The sequence below is a fragment of the Styela clava genome, chromosome 4, assembly GCF_964204865.1.
Source record: "Styela clava chromosome 4, kaStyClav1.hap1.2, whole genome shotgun sequence".
NCBI classification, from domain to species: domain Eukaryota; kingdom Metazoa; phylum Chordata; class Ascidiacea; order Stolidobranchia; family Styelidae; genus Styela; species Styela clava.
Window position 1 is genome coordinate 21657672 of NC_135253.1, and position 22740 is coordinate 21680411.

The 22740-nt window shown below is 36.5% G+C and overlaps 1 protein-coding gene across 1 annotated transcript; it reads left to right on the forward strand.

Moving 5' to 3' along the window:
• The first annotated feature begins 249 nt into the window (after positions 1–249).
• Positions 250–10081, forward strand: LOC120327182 (gastric triacylglycerol lipase-like). The gene is made up of 9 exons (XM_078111925.1): positions 250–697; positions 1816–1924; positions 2691–2806; positions 3449–3534; positions 3994–4091; positions 4920–5068; positions 5485–5634; positions 6081–6227; positions 7017–10081. Exons 1-9 carry the CDS (start codon positions 410–412, stop codon positions 7245–7247), a joined length of 1374 nt encoding a protein of 457 aa, XP_077968051.1. The 5' UTR covers positions 250–409; the 3' UTR covers positions 7248–10081.
• The last annotated feature ends 12659 nt before the right edge of the window (positions 10082–22740 follow it).

The following is a 22740-nucleotide window of genomic DNA, read 5'->3' on the forward strand; positions in this document are numbered from 1 at the left end:
AAACGAAAAAAATTTTAATGATGGTAGTATTATGATGTCATATAATGTTTTTCAGGATACTTTGTCAAAATAGTGACATCACACAGGGAATAGACGTTAGTTCCGTCAAAAATTTTGTTACATAACAAAGAAGTTTGATTAGCGCCATATATGATTATGCGCGGGAACGGGGTTATTATCGGTGGAATCGCTGATTAGGCATTCCTGGTCACGGTCTGTTGCGCAACAAAGACTAAATGAGGTAACTTCAGGTCAATCGTCGATCAGCTGGTCAGTTTAGGTGACGACCGCGAGTAAACTCGAGAGTTGCTGCTTGCTTAGTTTAGCGAGCGATGTGACTTTATAATAGATAAGTTGATATAGCTTATATGGCATTTCTTTCTGCTTTATGTAGATTAAAGTATTAACGATGAGTTGCGGCAAGATTATCGTAATTTTGACCGCATTATTTGTTACTCTTTATGGTTTCACTGTTGAAAAAGGACAATTTTCTGGACAAAAAGAAGCTTTTTTGGAACTACAAAATGAATTTACGACGTTTCTAAAGAAATTTAACGCTTCAAAACTTCACAAACAAGAAATATCCGAAACATGGGGAAACGTTTCTCATCTTTTTGAAGAAATATTGTCACAATTTGGACAAAATTATCAACATATTGGGAAATTACCTCCTGACCCAGATGCAAAGAGAAATGCAGTAAGTTTTATTTCTTCATAAATACTGAAATCTAAGAAAATAAACTCAGAAAATGGGAAACTCACTAGATAGTGAATTAGTTTTTTTGAAATAAAATTTGCCGGCTTTCGCAATGCAGCTATGCCTTCCAGCTTTAATTTAAAGTTTAATTAGAGGGCCTTTAATCATGTTTTTTTCATTCATAATCATGTATTATCACAGTATCACAAGCTTTTGATTAGAGAGTACATAGTCATGTTTTTCACCTATATTCTAATTCACAGGATGAGAAAATGCCCATGTCAGCATGTGTTACTTTTCAGTCAGTTTTAAACCTCATTTGATATTTTAGAAACTTTTTTAAATTTCCTCTCCTGTGAGTTTGCCTTGTGTATTCTAATATACTTATACAATGGCATAGTTAAATCAGTCAATAGGACTTGTTCACAAAAAAACAGCACAATTTCATGTATGTAATATATTTGGTTCCTGCGGGACTAACTACTTATCCTTCCTCTATGCTTTTGTGTCGGCGGATCCGTATGCATATAATGCAAGGATGCTGTAGCAAGAGTAAAGATAACTATCCAAGTGATTCAAGAGTCTTGCTGTACTCTAACACAAATATGTTTCTGTATATGAAAATATATATATATATATATGAAAATTTCCATCCACCAACCACCGGCGTCACGATCCATTATGAGCAACGCAGTAACGGCAATGAGTAATACTTTGTCGTCGTCTTGCACTCTTGCTGCTGTTTCCATGGTAACTTGAACTACTGTGCTAGGAGTCGTTTTTTTTTTCTGTGTATCGGGCGCCTCCTGGAAAATCAGGTCGCCCCGATTGTAATTTCTTCCTATGTTCTTTTGCTAGTTTTTCTATTTTTTTATGGTATTATCTATTACTGTTAGGTTTTTTTCACGGGTGTCGCTGCTCAATAACCAGTCTTGGTTTCTCGCGACTCCTTTTCACCTCGGCTTACCAGTTTGGTCAGACGAGACATTACAGAAACATATTTATGTTAGTGTGCAGCAAGACTCTTGAATCACTTATAATATATTTGACTCATTTTGTTCAGTCTTAAGAACTTTTCCTTATTTCCCAGTTAATATTTATTCTGTATTCTCCAACAGACAGAACTGATTCGAAATAAAGGACTAGAAGCAGATGAGCATTACGTAACAACTGCAGACGGATTTATACTTCTTGTAATCAGGGTCAGATCGCCAAGAATCAAACCACGTAAGTCTCTAGGAAATAGGGAATCAAGTTGTAAGGGTATGAGACTTTTATATACAACATTATTCAAGAACTTTGCTATAAACAATTCTCTGTACACGCATCTAATATCTGACTCAAAATACAGGCGTGTGGTGTAGTTTAGTACCACACATACTTCTAGTTGGCGTGGCTCAACAATTTTTGCATATGTCATCTGACTACGTCACAGTAACTAAAAAAGCCCGCTAAAATATACAGTTGGTATCTGTAACGCGCAGTTGATCATCCAAAATCGAGCAAGCTATTTCTCTCGTTTTCTCATTAAGATCCCGATATGAGAGAGATTGCTGGCGTTAGTGAGTTTCTTATCATTGGCGCAGATGTCATTTCGGCCATTTGTAGCTATAATTTTGCAAGCTATATGACGTGATTGTGACGTTGTGGTGATGTAATTTTTGGATGACGTAGTCAGGTGGGGGTTAGGAATATCCGAATAACATATGCAAACATGGTCATGCCCAGTCCACTAGAAGTCATTGAAAAACCACACTATACCCAAAAACAGAACGCATGAAATTTTTCATTGCTTCTACAAAATTGAAGAAAAGTCATTTAACACTCAAACTTCTGTTTGTGTGTGATTGTACACAGAAGTTTCAGTAATAGAACAATTTGCACGAAGGTTACGTCCTTCCAAATAGCCTGGACTCTTATTTTTTGGCAAAATTGCATTAACAATGAAAAGAAAAATTCTGTTGGAATTATGGAATATTGCTTATCATTGCAGACCCAGACAAGCTGCCAGTATTTTTACTTCATGGTCTGTTGAGTTCATGTGATTGTTACATCAACAATTTACGAAATGAAAGTCTTGCGTTCATTCTCGCTGACATGGGATATGATGTAAGATGTATTTTTTGTTAAACAATTAAAAAATTGCACAATAAGGAAGTCTGTTTGTCTATTGAGTTCTTTGGCAAAGTTTGGAAATACATATTAAGTGCGCAAATAAAGAAATGATAGAAGATAGGTTAGTCTCATATACTTCCTTACAACAAGTTATTTGAAATAATACATTCAAATTGTCATCTATATTGTTAAAATTGAAATAATATCATCTTGCTATGCTGTAAGCCTAAGTCATTTTGGTTGTGTATGGGTATCCTTATATATGCAAATATAATACATGCGTTTAAAATTTTATCTAAATATTCTCGTAGCCATCCTGGATTGTTACCTGGTAGCTGGTATGGTCATGTTTTACCATATAATGAAGCCATCTTTTGTGACTGCCCTATATCTATATACAGAGGAATAGCCAGGAGAGGTTTGAGTGTCGGAAACCCCCCTCCTCATTGTGAAAAAAATTCATTTTTCTGTATCATACGATTTTTCACATCTTAAACACTTTTTAGACTCTCAAAACCCTCAATTCAACAAAATTGTTAGGCTTTGTAACTTTTTTCATTTCACTATTTGGGCCTCACTTAAAAAAACTTGCTGACCACTGTACTGGGCCATAACACCTAACTTTATTTATTCCAGGTTTGGTTGGGAAATATCAGAGGCAACAGATATACAACAAGGCATCAACATTTGCATCCAAATGATAAAGAGTTTTGGAAATGGAGGTCTGATTGCTACTTGAATATCTTTAAATTTTGTTTTATGTTTGACATCTGTTTCAAACATGGATGGGTAGAAAACTTCGGAAAAAAAAGAATTTGCTTGAAGTGTGGTTGTATGTGGTCTCTCAGAATTGAAGTAAACTCATGAAATGCCAAGAGATTTGATTTCGTTTATTGTGGTATTTGAATCAGAGATGGAGATTCACTTTTCTGACGAAATTCTGAAATACCATTTTCGTATATGGGATATTGAATTTATTTTAAATGGATCGACTTCAATAGAGCACAAATTCGCAATTAAGGCCAGGTAGTTTCCACACAATATATCGTGTTTAATTGTTTGTATACAATTTCATTCAGTATCCCAAATTTTCACTTCAAGGGGGGTTTAAGTGAACACTCTATGAGTGATATTAAAGGTAAACACTTCGTAAATTAACTTTAATCTATTTCGTTTGCCAGTTTTGATGAGATGGGGCAGTATGATGTTCCTGTTATGGTGGATTTTGTTTTATCCCAAACTGGGCATAAGAAATTGGACTTCATCGGTCATTCTGAAGGTATGTGCAATATGGAATGTTGTTTCTTCTAGGCTGGGCTTGTTGATAGTAATACATGGGCAACTGGTGAGAGACCAATCATGGATGTTTTGCGATTATTTCGATTTCCAATGTCTATACCAGCGTTTCTCAAACTCATCCCAAGCGAGCTCCATGTAGCGATCACCGGAACAGGGATCAAAGTTGCAACTAATTTGGACCTACAGCTGACTCTAGGTCGTGAGTTTGTCTCCCAACTGGTGACATATTGGCTAACAGGCCTTGCTATCAAAACAGGCGGTCTTTTCCCTAACCGTTCGATATCGTTATCCGGCGGCCTCATTTTTTTATTGAAAACTTTTTGATTTTACCATAAGCTAAATTGTTGAAACCACCCACAAATTTTACCATTTCAATTTCTTGGTGTTCTGTGAGGTTAAATGAAGAGCTGAGGTGTTCCAGAGAAAAATAAAGTTTGAGAAACGCTGCTCTATACCATGAAAATAAACCAAATGAAAAATTTTTTATTTATAAAGTTTTCTCAAAGCAAGGGACATGCTTTGATCTTGATATGCTATTGATGGAAGCCTTGACTGAAAGGTTTGAATAATACCTGCTGGTTTCCCCTTTTAGGTGATTTGTATGTAAAAATTGCACCATTTTCATAGGTTTATTTAATTCTACAAATGTGATTTCTAATCTATAAAATCTTTTTCTACTTACTCATCCAAGCTCCGCAAATCTCTTCTATTTTTCTCTCCATTGGCCCTGATTTCTCCTCCCCCTTTCGTTATTTCCCTTTAGTAAAAATTGCAACGTTTAAAAGCTTTATTCGATTCACCTAACCAGGCTGCACGAATCTCATTACATCAGTTGTATCTCAAGGTCAACCAATGTCAGACAGAGTTAACAAATTCATCGCTTTGGCTCCAGCTGCTTATGTCTCTCATTCTAAAGGTTTATTGAAAGCTTTGGCAAAGTTTGCAAAGATAATACAGGTAAAAGGAAGTCTTTTTTTTTTCATTTTAACAAATTTTTTATGTCAACTTCTAAACAAGGGCAAATAAAAAGTAGTTTATTCCAGGTAAGGATTGATATTTCGCAACTACCAGTTTGGGAACTACTGCTCTTAGTGTTGTTGTGCTCTCTACAAGAAGGCCATTCAAAAGGCGATTGCAACCATATATCCATCCTTACTCCTAACCCGCTGTAGGTTGGCGGCCCAATACCTCCATGGAGGGTGCCATTCAATTGGCAATTAGTGTTATATATTCATTTCTAACCAATGTCAAGTACCTTATGGAGGAGGTCATTCAAACGGTGTAGGATATAGGACTCTTCCTATTTTTGACCTGCTGTCACTATTGCAGCACATAAGCCTACAGACTCTCAACAAATTTTTTCAATTTTTCAGAAAGTCTGGAATTGTTTTGGTGAAGGAGATGTGTTTGCACATAATGGCTACGTTGCAGATTTTGCGGAGAAATATTGTTATGATATTCCACATACATGCTCTTTAATACTACATGCAATGGTGGGAACCGGACTAAGCCATTATAATACGGTATGTTGGATATGTGCATTCGTATTGTTATTGATGGAATTCGTCTCATTTTGGACTCAAAGTAGACCTATAAATCATTTTGTAGAAATTTTCTTTTTTTTGGTGATTGTCGCTTTTTCCTGCAACTAATAGAGCAATTGATTTCAGATTTAAAGATGAAAGAAATGTCTTTAAGGCTATTGCTCTGTTTTTTTTAATTTGCAAAAGGATTTGCTGAGGGTGAGGTATTAGTTGATCTTCATGTCAATATATTTAAGCATTGCTCGCCTATTTATGATGTGTTGCACATAATTTTTTCAGTCTTAAGTGGCCTTATTTTTCACACCAAATGATCGGCAAACCATCACCTGACATCGGTTACAATTCTTGACATTCGTCATGTAAATGAGCATTGCTCTCTTGCCAGTCTTGGATATTGATTGTCGTTCATATTTCTTTTTTTACAGTCTCGTACACCCATGTATCTCTCCCATGCTCCGGCTGGGACTTCAACTCAGAACATGGTTCACTGGTCGCAACAATGCGAGGGTGGAAATCAACTTATTTATTATGATTATGGAAGCAGATGGAAAAACTATCAACATTATAAAAAGGTGAGAATGGCTTCAATTATCTGACTGAAGCGATAATGTGTCTAGCACAGGGATGTCTAAACTGAATGATTATTTATTTTGAATTTCATATGTATTAATATGCTAGTCTGTCTGAACAAGGCTCTGATCAAGTAGCCCCTGAGATGAAACACTAGATAGCAATCAGAGACCGCCGACTTATTGATCTTCCGCATGTTCCCTCCGCTCTGACTCAATAGCGACACTGCTTGTCACATCACTAATTAATTAATAACTCGCTAATTATATGACATAATTTGATCCAAAATCAATAGGCTTCTGGTCTGAGATATGATGAATGCACATGCAAAATTTGGAGCAGATTCAACATCGCTTTCGTGAGATATCGCGTAACATACGAAAGTGAAACAGACAAATACCTATCAACATACTTACCGATCGAGATCGATAAGTAATAAGAGTATAACCATTACATTCTAAGTATGCCAGATAGGAAATATATATGGTGCTTACTCTGCTCAGGGATGTTTGCTAATGCTGCGAACATGCACCACATGGGCGTTACAATTGCTGGATGCACACGATCGCAGCAGTATCCAGCCGATAATTACCTACGGCGACATGAACCCAGCAATCCTCATGAGTTTAATTACCCTATTCGCCAAACTATGCAATTAATTGGTGCAGTTTTTCTTCCACAGTAAAATTGTGGCTCATACTTTTTACTAGGTTGAAAAAGGTAAAATTTTGTGCCCAGTTTCAGGATGAGGGAAGCTTTGATTCAAACTTAGAAAAATTTCTTTTTTGCAGTTTAAGCCTCCAGCGTACGATTTATCAAAGTTCACTGTTCCTACGTATGTCTTTCTCGGAGATTTAGATTGGCTTGTGACGCCACCTGATGGACGAGCTGTCGTAAAAGATCTTCCGAATGTAAAATGGACAAAAATATTTCCTGATTTTAATCATATAGACTTTGTTTGGGGATATAATATTGCGAACACTGTAAATAGAGACATATTGAATATCTTAGATACTAAGTAGACAGTATTAGAGAAACATGTATAGCAGGGGTCGGCAACCTACGGCTCGCGGAGTAATACAATCCCGCCAGCGACGCTTCACTGAATTATATATAGTAACAAAACAGCTGTTTTGACGATTATACTTTTTACGTACCAGAATTTATTGCGAGACGCGTTTAAACTAAATTATATTATAATCTAACAAGGATAAAATTCAAAATTACTTGTTTAATTAGCCTATAATTTAATTATAATTTGACAAATGGCAACAAACGCAGAAAAGTTGATGCTCAGCGTAAGGATTCACAGCCCGCCACTGACTTGCAACCCTTATTTTGGCCCGCGAGCGACAAAAGGTTGCAGACCCTTATTCGAGTTTATGGTACTTATCCCGGGGGCCGAAGAAAGTCGATGATTTGGCTTCATCATATGGCAAGCCACGGTCTCTCGTCCGGTTACCAGTCCATGTCAGGTATGGGATTAGTTAGCCAGTTATTTGTTCCAGATGCAAGGACTTGATGGTGGAGGGAGCACAATGCGCCACCCATGCCACTGAGCTGTCTGAAAAGGTATCTTAGATGAGAAATAGTTCAGGCCATATTAGGAAGAACGTCTGTGGAGTAGCCGTTTATATAAAGAAAAATAAGAAGATATGTGTTGCACTCTGAACAAGGCTCTGTAACAGCATTTACTGATATGTAACGACCTATTACATTTTTTGTAATGCAAATGCTTTTGTAGTTGGGCTGTATTAAGAAGGAACATCATATTGGTGGGTGACCATTTATAAAATAGATATTATTGTTCATGTTTAATTGAAGTAAAATAAAAATAAAAGAGACGTTTAACTCAGAAATTTGACTTATATCTCTGTTTTGGGATGTAACAGAGGCAATGTTAAATATATTTTGCGAAATGTTTTTGCTACAGTAAGCAATTTGGCTTTGCCCGAATGAAACACATTCGTTTTTTTCACTAAATTTTTTCCAATCTTGGTTTTATTCAATCTCGAAACTTCCATTTTCCTGATTTGTTCAATTCTTGTTAAGTTTTATTCTTAATTTTTGTGCTTCTAACCATCTTTTTGTGTTTTTTCATGAAAGTCCTTTGATGCTTTTTTAAAAATACCAGGGACAAAATTGAAATTATATATATTCGAAGATTTTTTTACATAATTTTATTTTCTGCAGTGAAATTTTAGGTCAAATTTCAAAACAATTACCACAAGTTAATGGCATAACAGAATTCTAGAATGTTCAAGCCCTTTTTTAAAATCACATCTAATAGGTATAGTTCCATTTTTTCATTCTCACTTCATTAGTTGTCTGTTACTTAATATTAAACTTTTAATTTATTTTATTACGGTTTTGTCTATTGCTTGAAAAACAAGAGGGGGAGAAATTTTTTTCCTGAAATTAAAAAACTTTCAACCAATCAGAACATTTTATAATTTTCTTGCGTTTCCAAATTCAAAGTCATTGATTTCAATGTGTTATTTGTGTATCTGTATGTGTTTTCTCAATATTCCATGTTTGAAAATATTATATTAAAATATTCTTGATTACTAATTATATTAATGTTACTATTATGCAAGTGCAGTTTTGCATCGTTTCTAGTTCAATGTGTGTGCATGATTTTATGTGTGTGTGTGCCTTACCATTTCATGTGGCTTATTTGTGTGCCATGTTTCATAAGAAGGATTTATATCAGTTTCAAGATTTTGTGTTCATGTGTCCCCCTGTATGTGTGGTTTACCTTTTCACGTGGCTTGTTTGTGTGCAATGTTTCATTGTATGTGTTTTTATATGTGTGTATTTATATGCTTTAACATTTTATGTGTTTTTTCTATGTGCATAAATGTAAGATTTTACTACAGAAAGTTTATGTGTTTCAAGTTTTTATGTGTGACTGTGTGTTTCGATCCAATGTGCAAGATTCAGAATTTATTAAGTTTTAGTTCAGTGATAAGATGGGACTGCGAGTGTATGCAGTTTTTCTTAAATATATTGTATGTTCACAATTTACTCCAGTTTACCGGCTAATTTATGACTTATTATTATTGACAAACTATATGTTTTATATTTGTATTACCAATTAGGGCAGTTGTTCCCTACTTTTTTAATATTGTTACCCCCAAATTGAATCACCAAAAGCCCAATTACCACTTTCATAAAAATACCGTTATGACTTTTTCTTTGGCCAAACATGGCGATAATACTGACACCTATTGCACCTTCAGATCAGATTAAAGATGCTAAACTTGCGCTAGCTCTGATATTATTAGCCTTCAATCTGTAGCGAGTTATTTTTGGTGCTCCTGAAGTATTCGTACCAAGATGGCGCACAACCTGAACATACCGGTAGTATGTGTACCGGGTTATTCAGGTTGTGCGTCATCTTGGTATTTTTAATATGCCCCTGCGAACCGTCTACAGGGTTTACAAAATGAATTGTTAAAACAGTAAATATACCCTCTAAAAATTGCCAAATCACTTCTTTGGGGGTAATTACCTTCCAGTTTGGAAACACTGAATTAAATAGTGGGTGCAAATTTGCAACCACTCCTTGTCTAGTTTTTCTGCTCCAATTTCCTTGTGTATAATCCTAATCAATCCAACTTTTCATGTTGAAATTGTAGTAGATAAAACTTCGATTTATTTCCAATGAACGAATCCAGGGTATACCTTATTTTAAATTATTGTATAGTTGAATTTTTGGATTCATCACAGTTTATGATTTCGTTGGGCAATTATAAAATTATGGGCTTACCTTGTTCACTTGTTATATATTTATTCATTTTATGCTTAATTTAATTTGAAATTGTTCGACATTTGAATAAAGCGCTCACATGTAGAGCAGTTTTATTTTTAATCGATAATTGGTCATTGACATTATGGATCTGCACTGATTCGCATCGTACAGTTCTTTTTCTTTGGAGAAATGTTATTTTGATCATCTAGTATTCCACAATTGGGATTGGGGAAAGAAAGCCGCTAGGACGACTTAATCATATGGCGAACCATGGCCTATCGTCCGGGTATAAATCCATGTCGGGTATGGGATTAGTTGGCCAGTTATTCGTTTTCAGATACATGCACTTGGTAGCAGAGGAAGCCGCAACCGACTAGCTGTTATGTGAACCACCCTACGACGAGGAATCCAGTAACCTCTCGCACATAACTATCCCCGCATGGGATTCGAACCCACGCAGGGTAATCAGAGGTGCGGTGACGAGCGTATTCCTAATGTTTAGCACGATGCGCCACAAAGCCGAGCCACGAGTTATAGTTTTGTCCAGATTTTTTGCTCTGATAACTAACTGTGATCTCACGATACAGACACATGACGTAACACTCGTGAAGATACAGCGATGAGGGATTAAATATGAAAAACACGAAAAGTTATTCCGATTTCAAGCCTGTGAAATGTAAAATACACGCGGGACCAATGGAAATATAATAAAGTGAAAATATAACACTTTGTCCAGGTTAAAGTTGTTTGCATGGGGCGGCGTTTCTCATTCTGTGTTCCGCAAGCTTCTTCGGAGTGTTCCGCATAACAGGGGTCGAAATGGCGACTAAATTGGTCGCCATGACGATATCGGCGTACTTCGGAGACCGTGGGTCGTAAATTTGTCTTCGAACTGGCGACAAATAGATGAACAGGCCTTGCTGACTGAACAGGCAGATAGGCCTCGTGCCCAATTGTTAACCGTCGGCCTAATTTTTTAATTGTGGAGTCCACAGCAAACTTTATAGTATTTGAAATCACCCACCAAGGTGTTCCGTGGAAAAAAAGTTTGACAAACGCTGGTAGGGCATAGGTAATTAAAACGTTAGCTAACGTTTTTGTTGTTGTTAGTTGTACGTATAGATATTACCTCAAATAGGCCTGACAACAAGAGCTCAGTGTATCTATGTTTTGTTAGGTTATTTGCGTGTTTTGTTAAAATACATGCTGTCCATAAAGTCTCTTTACGATTTCAATTTTGTTATGAAGTCAGTTCTCAGTATATCATAACCAGGTTTGTTGTTTTTTAAACAGTCAGTAATTGTTTAAGTATTTTTACTTCATTCAATACATCTGTGAGAACTTAAACAACATATATATGGTATCGATAAATTTCCTTTGCAATTTTGAAAAATTTTAAGACTTCATGGACACCCTATAATAATATTAACAAAACAAGCGCGAGCTATTCGCACACTGGTGATGATTACAATTGCTTCCCGTTGCTCGACGTATTTGCATGTCAATTATCAGGCAACGAACAGTTTCACGAAGTCCGGAAATTACGTATCAGCTCGTTGACCTGCCTTATCAATACAAAGACTTCTGAGTTATGTCGGTTGCTAGTGAGATAACAAGTATAAGCTGAGAACAGCGTAAAGAAAATGGGCTTTGCCAGGTTTAGGCGGTTAGGTAAATATGACTGATATTGTCAATCAGGGTAAAGTGTAGCAAGAGAACTGCATATTACAAGTAGTATAAATAGTAAATATTTTAGTGAGATTTTCATATTTAACCCGAAGGGGAAAGCCGATAAGACGGATTAATCGTATGGCGAACCGCATCCTCTTATCTGCTTACCAGTCCATGTCGGGTATGGGAATATAGGGTTAGCCAGTCAGTTATTTGTTTCAGATACATGCAGATATAAAACTATACATATCAGGCATAGACGGGAATGGTAAGTGAGGTCGAGGTTGCCCATATGCTTAGTCGGCTCTGCTTGTCTTACTGAGTTTTAGGCCGCACGATTCTTAGCCTAGTTTTTAGTAATATGGAATGATCCAAAAGTGATTTGTGAATATAAAGTAGCCGTCATTGCTGTAATAAAACACACTGAGACAGCTACTGAGCAGAACCGAAAGGTATTACTTATGAGCTGATATAATTAAAATGAGCGCGTTCATAGTCGTCTCAGCCAGCTCTGACTGTTTTATTGAGTTTAGAACGAACGATTTTTAGCCTCTTTTGAGTAATTTTGAATGGCTTAACTGATTTATGTATATAAAATCGCTAACTAAGTTGTTAATGCAGGCACTATTATAGAAATTGCTGACTGATTGACCTGATTTCACTAGAGATAATTAGAGGTAAAGTTGGACTAAAACTTATAGAATGCCAATGGAATACGATATATGAAACTTAAGTTCGAAACTTAAAGCGGAACCCTCATCCGTACGTACGTTAACGCAAGTCGTTTGGGAGTTCAAAAAGACCTGCGGCAATGATTACCAAACCGCGGCCCAATAACGGCCCGCGTAACGATTTAATATGGCCCGCCGGTTCCATTACGTTTGAACCCACGTACATTTGAAACCATCACAATTGCAGCTGCGTGCTATTGCACCTATAGAAAGTTTTTTGTTTCACGGATATTTGAACCCATACTAACCCATGGGTTTTAGCATCCGCATATAGATTGAACTCGCGTATATACACATGGGTTCAAATGTACGGTCACCTGGCCCGCCGAACTTGAGTGAAATTGTTTATGAAACACTTTATGCTTTTACCTTTCTGCGTTTTAGATTCATTTCAATTATACCAGTATATCAATAATATAAACCGGTATAATCCCCTGCGTGCGCTCCCCACGCCCGGGGGCCCGTAAATATCTTTCCGCTTCTAATTTTGGCCCCGACCAATCAACTTTAAGATTTATTAGCTTAGGGTAATCGACAATTGTCGCCGGAACACTGATTCGACTCAATACAACATTTCAGATCGCAAAGTTGAGTTTTGGCACATATGAGCACGCGTGAATCTAATTTTCGGAGGTACGATTTCAAACTTGCCATAAACTTACTATTGTACTAACTATATTCGTTGTGCCATAACTCTCTGTCCTATTTATTGTACGTTTTATTTGTATATTCTCGCTATTTCATGTTCGTTGTTCTAATATACGCTGTGAGTCTTAGGCCAGTAAGATCTTGAACTCTGTTATATTGTTTTATTATTATGCAGATACTGTTACATTTTTACGAAAAATAAACACACATACAACTGCAACGCAATATTCCTCGCGTTCTGAAGAGTCTTATGACGTCATTTTTTGTGTATGACGTCACATATTCAGAAATTGCCCTATTCCCCTTTATCCACACTTTAAATACGTCCAGTAATTCTGCTTTTTATTCTCTATCTACATTTATCTACATTTTCATCTTTTGATATTTTCGTTCTATCGGATCATCGTAGCTTTGACATTTTACGTCTAGACATTCGACCCGAACGCACTCAATCTAATTAATAAAGTACGCATCGCTATCAATATTAATGTCAGGGAGAAGAAGTTATTGGAATAATCGGAAGTTGATTATTGTAGGAATTCATTATTTCGAGTATGTTCTTACTTCAAAAAATTTAAAATTTTATTTTTCATTTTTGCCCAATCTTTTAATATACTTAGAATTTGACCTTTCAAGTTCAAATATTTGACCTTTACGCGCGCATTACAATAATTAAAACGATATTTTTAGACTAATGTGCGTGATAAATATTTATGTTGAAGGCATATATAAACTCGCTCTGTTGCTCGAAGATGCAAGTCTGTTAGGAAAAACGCGGGTTCGAAAAATGATATTATAGTGGAAAAATTAGTTCTTCAAAAAGGTTATATATATCCCGCTTGCCCTATTTCCAGCACAGGTCCAACGAACCGCTCATGAAACAGCGAAGTTTAAACGGGTGGAGGAAAGCCGACAAAACAGCGTTCCAGAAGTGTGTGTACCAATATGGAGGTAACTAATTTTGTTCGCCTACATCACATAAAGTTGTGTAAAGGTACGGAAATCTGTGGGCAGAGGGTATATTCACTTGGCTAACACAGACAACCCCGAACTCGTAATAGAACTAAAATCTGGAAAATTGGAATAAAATTATGCCATAACCCTAACATAAACAACCTGATTATACACTAAACCACGAAATCTAGCCCCGATGGCAATCTATGTGCGTGATGAGATTAGTTAATTAATAATTTAAATTTATTCCAACTTATTGAGAGCTGAACCCACAACCGGAACCAACCGCAGTTCATGAGTAAATTAGATTAGACAATGCTAGACTATGGTATAACGCAGTATTTCCCAACCGATGATTGCGACCCAAAACTGAGTCGCCTTAAAAAAAATTTGGGTCGCTTGTTTTATCGACAAAAAAACTAAAATGGGGTGTACTAGGGTATTGTGTATTGAACTGCAGGTTCTTTCTAATTGTTTACTTTCTATTCCGGATCCGTATGTGGCTGTTGCCACAAGGATGCGTGACTGAGATGGTATTATGAAGATAAAATATAATAAAATATAAAAATAACATAATCTCTTTCCACGAAATATCAAGTATATTTAGGAGCTTTCGATAGATCATAGTCTAACCTAACTTCTTCAGATAAAACAAGATATGGCTGCAAATAATAAAGATCAGTAATTAGTTAAAAATTGTAGGATAAAAATTACAGAGATACAGTATACATTGGTCGGTTAGGTCTATCTCTACTGTGATAGACAATATTGTGATAGGTAAATTGGGGGCTCCTGAAGTATGCGAACCAAGATGGCGGACATCGGAATGTAATATGTGTACTAGGTTAGGGTTAGGCCATAATTTTAGGTACAATCACTACGAGAGGCACTTGGCTAGTCTTCGAACTCATAGTAGGACTAAAATAAGGGAAATTGGAAAAAAATTATCGCCTAACCCTAACCTGTTGCCCATGCTACGTTTCGATGTCCGCCATCTTGGTTCGCATACTTCAGAAGCACCGTAAATTGTTTATTTATATTTGGTATTGAAAAGTCTCTCAATAGTAATTGTATACGTGGGAAATATCACAGAGTAAAAACTTGGCATCTGTTGTTATTAGTAAGTTAGTTAATTTGTGACAATTTTAGAATTACAGACCGCCTGGTATTTGAGCTTACCTTATTTTTTTTTTAATTTGGGTCGCCTAAAAAAAGGTTGAGCACCACTGATCTAACGGCATTTTATAAATATACTTCTAATTTGTGAAAGTGCCCATCGTGTTTTTAAATATATCATTAAACTCCATATCTTTCCAATGTACCTTCTGTCAATACTATATTACAATCATACAATAAAAAAAATTCGGGAATTGGACATAAAATCGATAAAAAAATCGTTTTGCCGTAATAAAACGGGTTTTATAAATTTCAAAAAATGACGTTCTCGTTAATAAACCCTCATGTATATTTTATGTACAGACGTACTGCTAGAAACGTGTTGAAACTTAACTTTAAGTTTAGAAAAAGGGAATTCAAGTGTATTGAAAATGTGGCAACAGTAGTTTCAGTTTTGTCTTTGCAAGAGAAGTCTGTTTAGTATCCTAACGTGACTTTGTTCTAAATAGATAATCGATTTACGCTAAAAATTCGAACAATTTTGTTAATTTTTATCGCTAGTCTGTCCCCGCTGCCAAATCTTAATTAAGGGGGATGGATTCCTTTGGGACTTCAATACACCCAATCAAGCTAGCAAATTGGTTTATTTCGTCTGGAAAGGGAGATTATCAGTTGACAGCGACAAAAACAGTGGAAATGTGAACAAGGGGGGTTTTGTTAAACTATAATTTTCAAATTGAAAGATAGTAAGGTTTTACATAACGTGTTGACTTTCTCGCGGAAATGGAGGCATATGGGTGCTCCCGAAGTATGCGAACCAAGATGGCGGACATTGGAACGTAACATGCGTAACAGGTTAGGGTTAGGCGATAATTTTTTTTCAATTTTCCTCATTTTAGTCCTATTATCAGTTCGAAGACTAGCCAAGAGCCTCCCGTAGTAATTATACCTAAAATTATGGCCTAACCCTAACCTAGTACACATGTTACATTCCGATGTCCGCCATCTTGGTTCGCATACTTCGGGAGCCCCGGCATATGTATCATAATTTGGCTTGGTACTTTTTAAAAATCTTCGTGAATCCAAATAAAAGAATTACCATGCTAGTCAAGTTCGTAAAGTGGACAACGTAGCAGCAAATTGATTACGACTTTCTCCGCTAACCGCATTAAAGAATTAAAACGAATTGAATTAATCCAATTCCCGGCCTGGAAGAGATATAGCATGTTATTCACCGTATGTCCATGACCACCTGCGACAGAACCGCTATGCTCAAGTTTTTTTTGTGTAGAATTTCACCTCTTCTATTTACTTTCTTTCTAGCTGTTTATCTATAAGTTACCACGTATCTGCTGGTACTTGATAGCGTCTCTGTCGTCACAATCATGTTACCGGATTTCGGAACCGCATTACATTATTTTATGGGAAAATGAGGTCAGAAGTTCAAGTAAATGAAATCATATTTATCAGAATTCAGCTTGTACTTCCCTCGCTCAGCTTAGAAAATTGGGGGAACTAAATGAGAGAAGTAGACAAACTAGTAGAAGGTTGTTCCCGACTTCTTCAGCTAACCGTATTGGAATTAAAACTACGGTAATCAAACTACCTAATCTAATTTCCCGCCTGGAAGAGCTAGCACGTTATTCACCATATGATCAAGCCGTATCAATCGTATTTTTCCCCTGAGATAATTATTGAATTCTATTCTGATTGATATGTCTTATGTTTTTGTTCAGCCACGTTAGGAATTCCACTTACTTCCGCGATAGAATTACTCCTCTATAGGTTTTTCACGAATGTTTTGCTATTACTAATTCTTGATTCGATGGGTACTAAATAAGTTTTGTTAACATTTCTTATTCAAATCATAAAGTAGAAAGTCTTGTGTACGGTTTCACTTGACTGTTTGACTTTACAATGAGAGTGAAATCATTTGCGATATCAGGATCAGTTTTTCACTAAGCCATGTTGTAGAAAGAAGTTAAAATTATCTCCTCTAGGCGCTAACCACGTCAATGCACTGGAATGAATAAATTAAAATCGCGAATCATTCCCGGCCTCGACTTGTAACTGGACAAGGTAGCGTTGTTCGTCAATATGATCCAGCCCTTCTATCGCATTTGTTTCCCTTGAGATAAATATTGAATCCTATCCTGATTGATAAGCCGCTAGTTATTGCTCAGTCACGTTACAGTTCCACTTGCAACAGAACTTCTATGCTAACTTATTTCTTTTGAAAACTTCGACTTTATCGAGTTTGCCGACTTTCCAGCTGTTTTCCAAGTCAGTAAGTCTCGATTCGACCGGTACTAAATTAGTTTTGTTATTTGACATTTTTTTTTCAAATTAGAAGATAGTATAAATTTTGTAAGATTTCATATCACAGTCATACTTTGTAGCGTGAATGAAAGTCATATAGTCAGGATAACTTTACTTTACCACACTCGTTGAGTTCAAAAATTCTGGTTGATTTTTAAAAGGTATTGAAAACTATTCGACTGTTAGAGCGGGTCTCTTAGTTGTAAGTGGTTTGCGACTTTCTCCGCTAATGGTTTTAAAAGCCTAATCCCCTTTTCGAATTGTACGAAGACGAGGTACTTTGTAGCAAGAATGGAGTCGTATACATTAGAATCAGTTCAAATTTAAAAGAATCTGGTAGACCTAAAAAGGGGAAATATTAACTCAGACTACCAGTTTTTGAGGGCTATGGCAAAACTCTTCAAACAGGGGGTTCCGACCCCAAAGTGAGTCAAGAAAGAGTTCAATGGGCGTTTCGGTAAAATCTTTTTCGACACTAACTTATGTTAACCAGTATTGAGACCGACCGTCACCTAAATGGAGTCGAGATTTGATCTTTTGTACGAGAATATACAAGTCCATCGGTCTTATTGAAAGTAATGTCAATTTCATCATTTTTTTCAAATGTTTTGGGAGTATTAAATTTAGTTCCTGGAGATCGCGGAAAAATTTGGCCCTGCCAAGTGGGTCGTGATGAAAAAGTTTGTAGAAAACTGAGCTAGATCACCCGTTTAAGCCACAGAGCTGCAATTTGTTTACGAGTTTCGCTGTTAGCCATATGCATTGAAACGAATTGCACTGGCTAATCCTATTAACGACCTTGACTTGTTACGGTACAGTGTGCAAGATACGGTCACGCTGTTCATATTATGATTAAATCGTTCTGTTCCCCTGAGATATAGATTAAATCCAAACCTGATTGATAAGCCGCTATTTCACATTAAGTCACGTTAGAGTTCCACTTGCGACCGAACTATACTATGCTAAAGTTTTTTTCGACTTCGTCGAGTTCGCTGCCTTCCTTGCTACAGCAGTGAGTTACTTCACCGGTATTTAGTAGTCTGTTTGTCGTCACAATCACGTTAAAGGTCGCCTGCAAGAATGCAAGTCTTATAATAGTAGCGTTGCCAGACTTCCGCGAGAGTCAGGGCCGTGTTTTGAATTAGGATAGGATTTACATATTTATCCCGGGGAAAGGTAAGCCGATATGGCTCTGGCGAACCACAGTCTCCCGTCCGGTTACCAGTCCATGTCGGATATGGGATTAGTTAGTCAGTTATTTGTTTCAGATGCATAAACTATGCTAATAAAAGTTCAGAAAGCCTTGACATTGTATAAGATGTGTTGGCGGTTATGAACTGTCTACCATTACTGACTTTACAGAAAAATGACGCTCCTAAAAGGCATTCAAATTTATTATAAAGTTTGATGTGAAAATACTGTGAACAGTAAGAGGTTTTACTTATACTTCTCATTTGTTATTTCACTGACAGCGTTGACTTGAAATCTCCCGCGAGTTGGCATCGACTGGCATCTGTACTAAAAACAATATACAGTAGTTAAATATATTATCAGAGATAGCTTAAACGAGCTTGTAAGTGAGAATGAAAACATTATCGGAACAGGTATTCTGCGACATAACTCCCACTCACCTCGACCAAGACTCGAAATGGACTGTTTCAGAATAGGAAATGTTTTGATCCACTTAAGTCGGCATTTTCTGGCGCATAATGCACATTCGTAACTATGTATTGTAGCTTTTGGGTTATTCAGGTTTTGCTTTTAACTTAGCTGAGAGATGGGTTGAAGTGATCTCTGAGGAAGTGTGTAAACTTGTTTAAACCAAAATCTCCTAAAAATCCACGTCACCCGTTTATCATATGCTTAGCATTCAAGTCCGTATTACCTTACAATGATTATATCAAGACTTTCGGCAATTCATGCATATTTCATAAGATCGTAATGAATTTTTGTTCTGGCTGTTTACATTTGAAGACTTAGTAATTGTACAGTTCTTTACCAAAGTTATTACTGAAAAAATGAATATTCCTAATATTGTTCCACAGGGCGATTTTAACCACGAGTGTTTTCCCGATCATGGACTTCCGCGTTTTTGTCCGTAACAATGACCAATCAGCAATAATTCAACAATGATTTAACAATTAGAATATTAGCATCCACTCAAGCACTTTTTACGATAGGACAGATTTTCATGAATAGTTGTAAACATTGGTGATTCGTTTTACCTTTATCGGCTTTCATTTGTCATGTCAGTTTATTTATCAATGTGAAACGGATTGCGCGAGACTCAGTCTGAATAGAAATAGCGAAATTGACCTAAAATTCAGATTTAATATGGGAAGCAAAATATTTTTTATTTTGAGTGCAAAATCACAATTAAAGTGAATTTACCTTGCGTGCCTCGTGCAAATCTGAAATATATTAAGTTTTTAGGTAATGTTACCCTCATTTTCAGCAGCATCATAATACTTCTGTAACCTTTATCGTATCATTTGACTCATCTCGTTAATGTGTTTTTGGCAACACGACGCCGAAATTTTGTGGACCATTAGTTGCAGTGAAAAATAGTTGTCAATTTAGTGAAATCACTCCTGTTACTGCTCTATCACTGATCTGTTTTTCGTGAACATGTCTATCTTAGGCTAGAGCAGTGGGTCGCGAAGCTAAGGGGGTAGCGAAGTATTTTCAAATGTTACATACAGTTTTTGATTAGATCAAGAAATTGTGGCAGTATAATTCTGGAACGACGTAAAAATATAATTATGCGTCGTTATCCGACTTGATCTGATAATGTCTAATAAGCAAGATCGCACTTTGCACCAATAGTAAATTGCATTTTTTCTCATATATTAACATCTCATTGTTGGTCGCACAGAAAATAATTGCAATAAAAGTGGGCACGAACTGAAAAAGATGGAAGCACTGGGTTGGGTACAAAGAAAAAAGTGAATACAGGACGCTAGGTACCAGACACTAACCGAGGCAGAAAATTGTATATCTGGTCCCAGAAAACACCATTTGATTAAAATTTCCAAAACCGTTCTAAATCTAGTTCCCGCTTCGACGTCGCGCAAATAAATCCCGCGCGTTAATTAACCTATCGGATAGAATCAGGGGTGAGCAAGGTTTTTGTGCCCCGTCAAACATTTTGCGGGGCTCCCGAAGTATGCGAAACCAAGATGGCGGACATCGGAATGTAATATGTGTACTAGGTTAGGGTTAGGCCATAATTTTAGGTATAAATACTACGGGAGGCTCTTGGCTAGTCTTCGAACTGATACTAGGACTAAAACAAGGAAAATTGTAAAGAAATTATCGCTTAACCCTAACCTGTTACCCATGTTACGTTCCGATGTCCGCCATCTTGGTTCGGGCCAAGTTTGAAATCAACAATATTTACAGTGTTGCAAACGTGGAAAACAATAAGCCTCATGCCAAAACTGAATTTAATCGCAATCTGAACAAATTCCTTCGAGTTATTTTTTAGGTAAAATATCAAAATTGGTCCAGCATTCTCATTAGATTTATTACCTCCCACCTAGTAACACTCAACAGTGGGATGACAAGAGTATCCCTAATGCTTAGAAAGACGCCTCAATATTAGATCAACAATTTTTGATATACTTACTGACGACTGTTAATAGTGTTGGCCCGATAGTCTGCGGGTTCAAAGTAATTTTCGCTGATGATTTTAAAATCGTTTTGAGGAAAGTGGACAAGACGTTATTACCGTGAAATTGCTTTTTTCGTAATTGGACGTTTTAAAATCACTGTTATATATTGATCAGACATGGCCGGCCGTCCTTTTTCATGCCCATGGTTTCACCATGCGAGGGCGCAACTATGAATTTTCAAAAAAGGGGGGGGGGGGGGAGAGTATGAAATTTCTAATTGCGAAGTTAGACCGTAACAGCTTGAGGCTTCCCGGTTGGAAAACGTGGAGTTCCAACAGTCTTGAGGGTCTTGCTTTTTTACATTTCAAAGGGCGGGGGTGAGGCCACAATAAAATGCATAACAGTATATTGCCGGACCGTGTGGATTCTGTTTAAAATCGTAGCTCGTTACGTAACAATGGCTGCTTACACATGTTATTGTTATGGAAGAAGATGCGAAAACGTCACAAATATAAAAATGGCCTCACTAAAATGCAGATTTGGTATACAGTAACAATTGTAAGGAAATTCAAAGCACATTCTAGCAAGTACCAGATCGATATTATGTATTAACTAGATCACGTTTATTGAGGCTATAACCATGATAAAAATAACAAGTTTATCAACTCGAATTTCACAGTTGTTCAAAGAGTTGTTGTAAATCCGGGTGTAGACTATCTTATACGTGGTTTATCTGTATCGGTTATTAGTATTTTGAATCATTTTTTAAATAACCCGCAAATATAAAATTTGCGACTTTTTTCCGAGTGGCGCAACGATCAAACGAATTCTGACATTACATTCTGATGTCATGCGTTATTTTGCATGTTCGATCAACAAAGTGTTCCCCCTCAAATTTTTATTTATAGTTGCCTTTAATATTCAAATTCACAGAGATAAATATTCTTTGAAGTCGTTTAAATAACTGAAGAAGCCACCTTTAATGCTTTGAACAGTTTTAGTTATATATACACAAAAATATAAGTTTCTATTTCTTTCAAAATTCATGTGGAACACTGTTTACTAGAAATTCGTCCCATGAGGTTTCAGTATCTCTCATCGCTTAGTTTGTTTATGAAAGCTTTTGCTAAAACGTTATGGTTGGCTTCTGTTGACAGTTATGCTATGTTGTTAAGAAGCGAAACGGAATTTTTGGCTAGACTTGAGGAAAACCACCAATCTTATTATGTACGGTTAAAAGCATGTTTGCTTTTGCTCCGACCTATGATGGTCTAGTCTATTTTCAGCAGATCTCAGCATTTTAGTGAGTTAGGAAAGCGTGAGACGATCTAGAAAGAATAGTAATTCCTATTCAGGTTCAACTTTCATGCCAATTAGTTTACTCGGCGCTCCAGAAGTATGTGTACCAATATGGAGATAACTCATTTTGTTCGCCCACCCAAGTTGTGTAAAGGAATTGAAACCTATGAGCAGGGGGTATATTCACTTGGCTAACACAGACAGTCCCCGAACTCGTAATAGAACTAAAATAAGGAAAATCAGAATAAAATTATGGCCTAACCCTAACCTGGTACACACACTACGGCAGTGCCGTTTACCCGTGGTGAAGTAAATTGAACAGACAATGTACAACTGCTAAAACTAGATTTCTCCAAATATTAAAACATTTTGCTTACTTATTTAGAATAGTAAATGTTTTTCATAACCC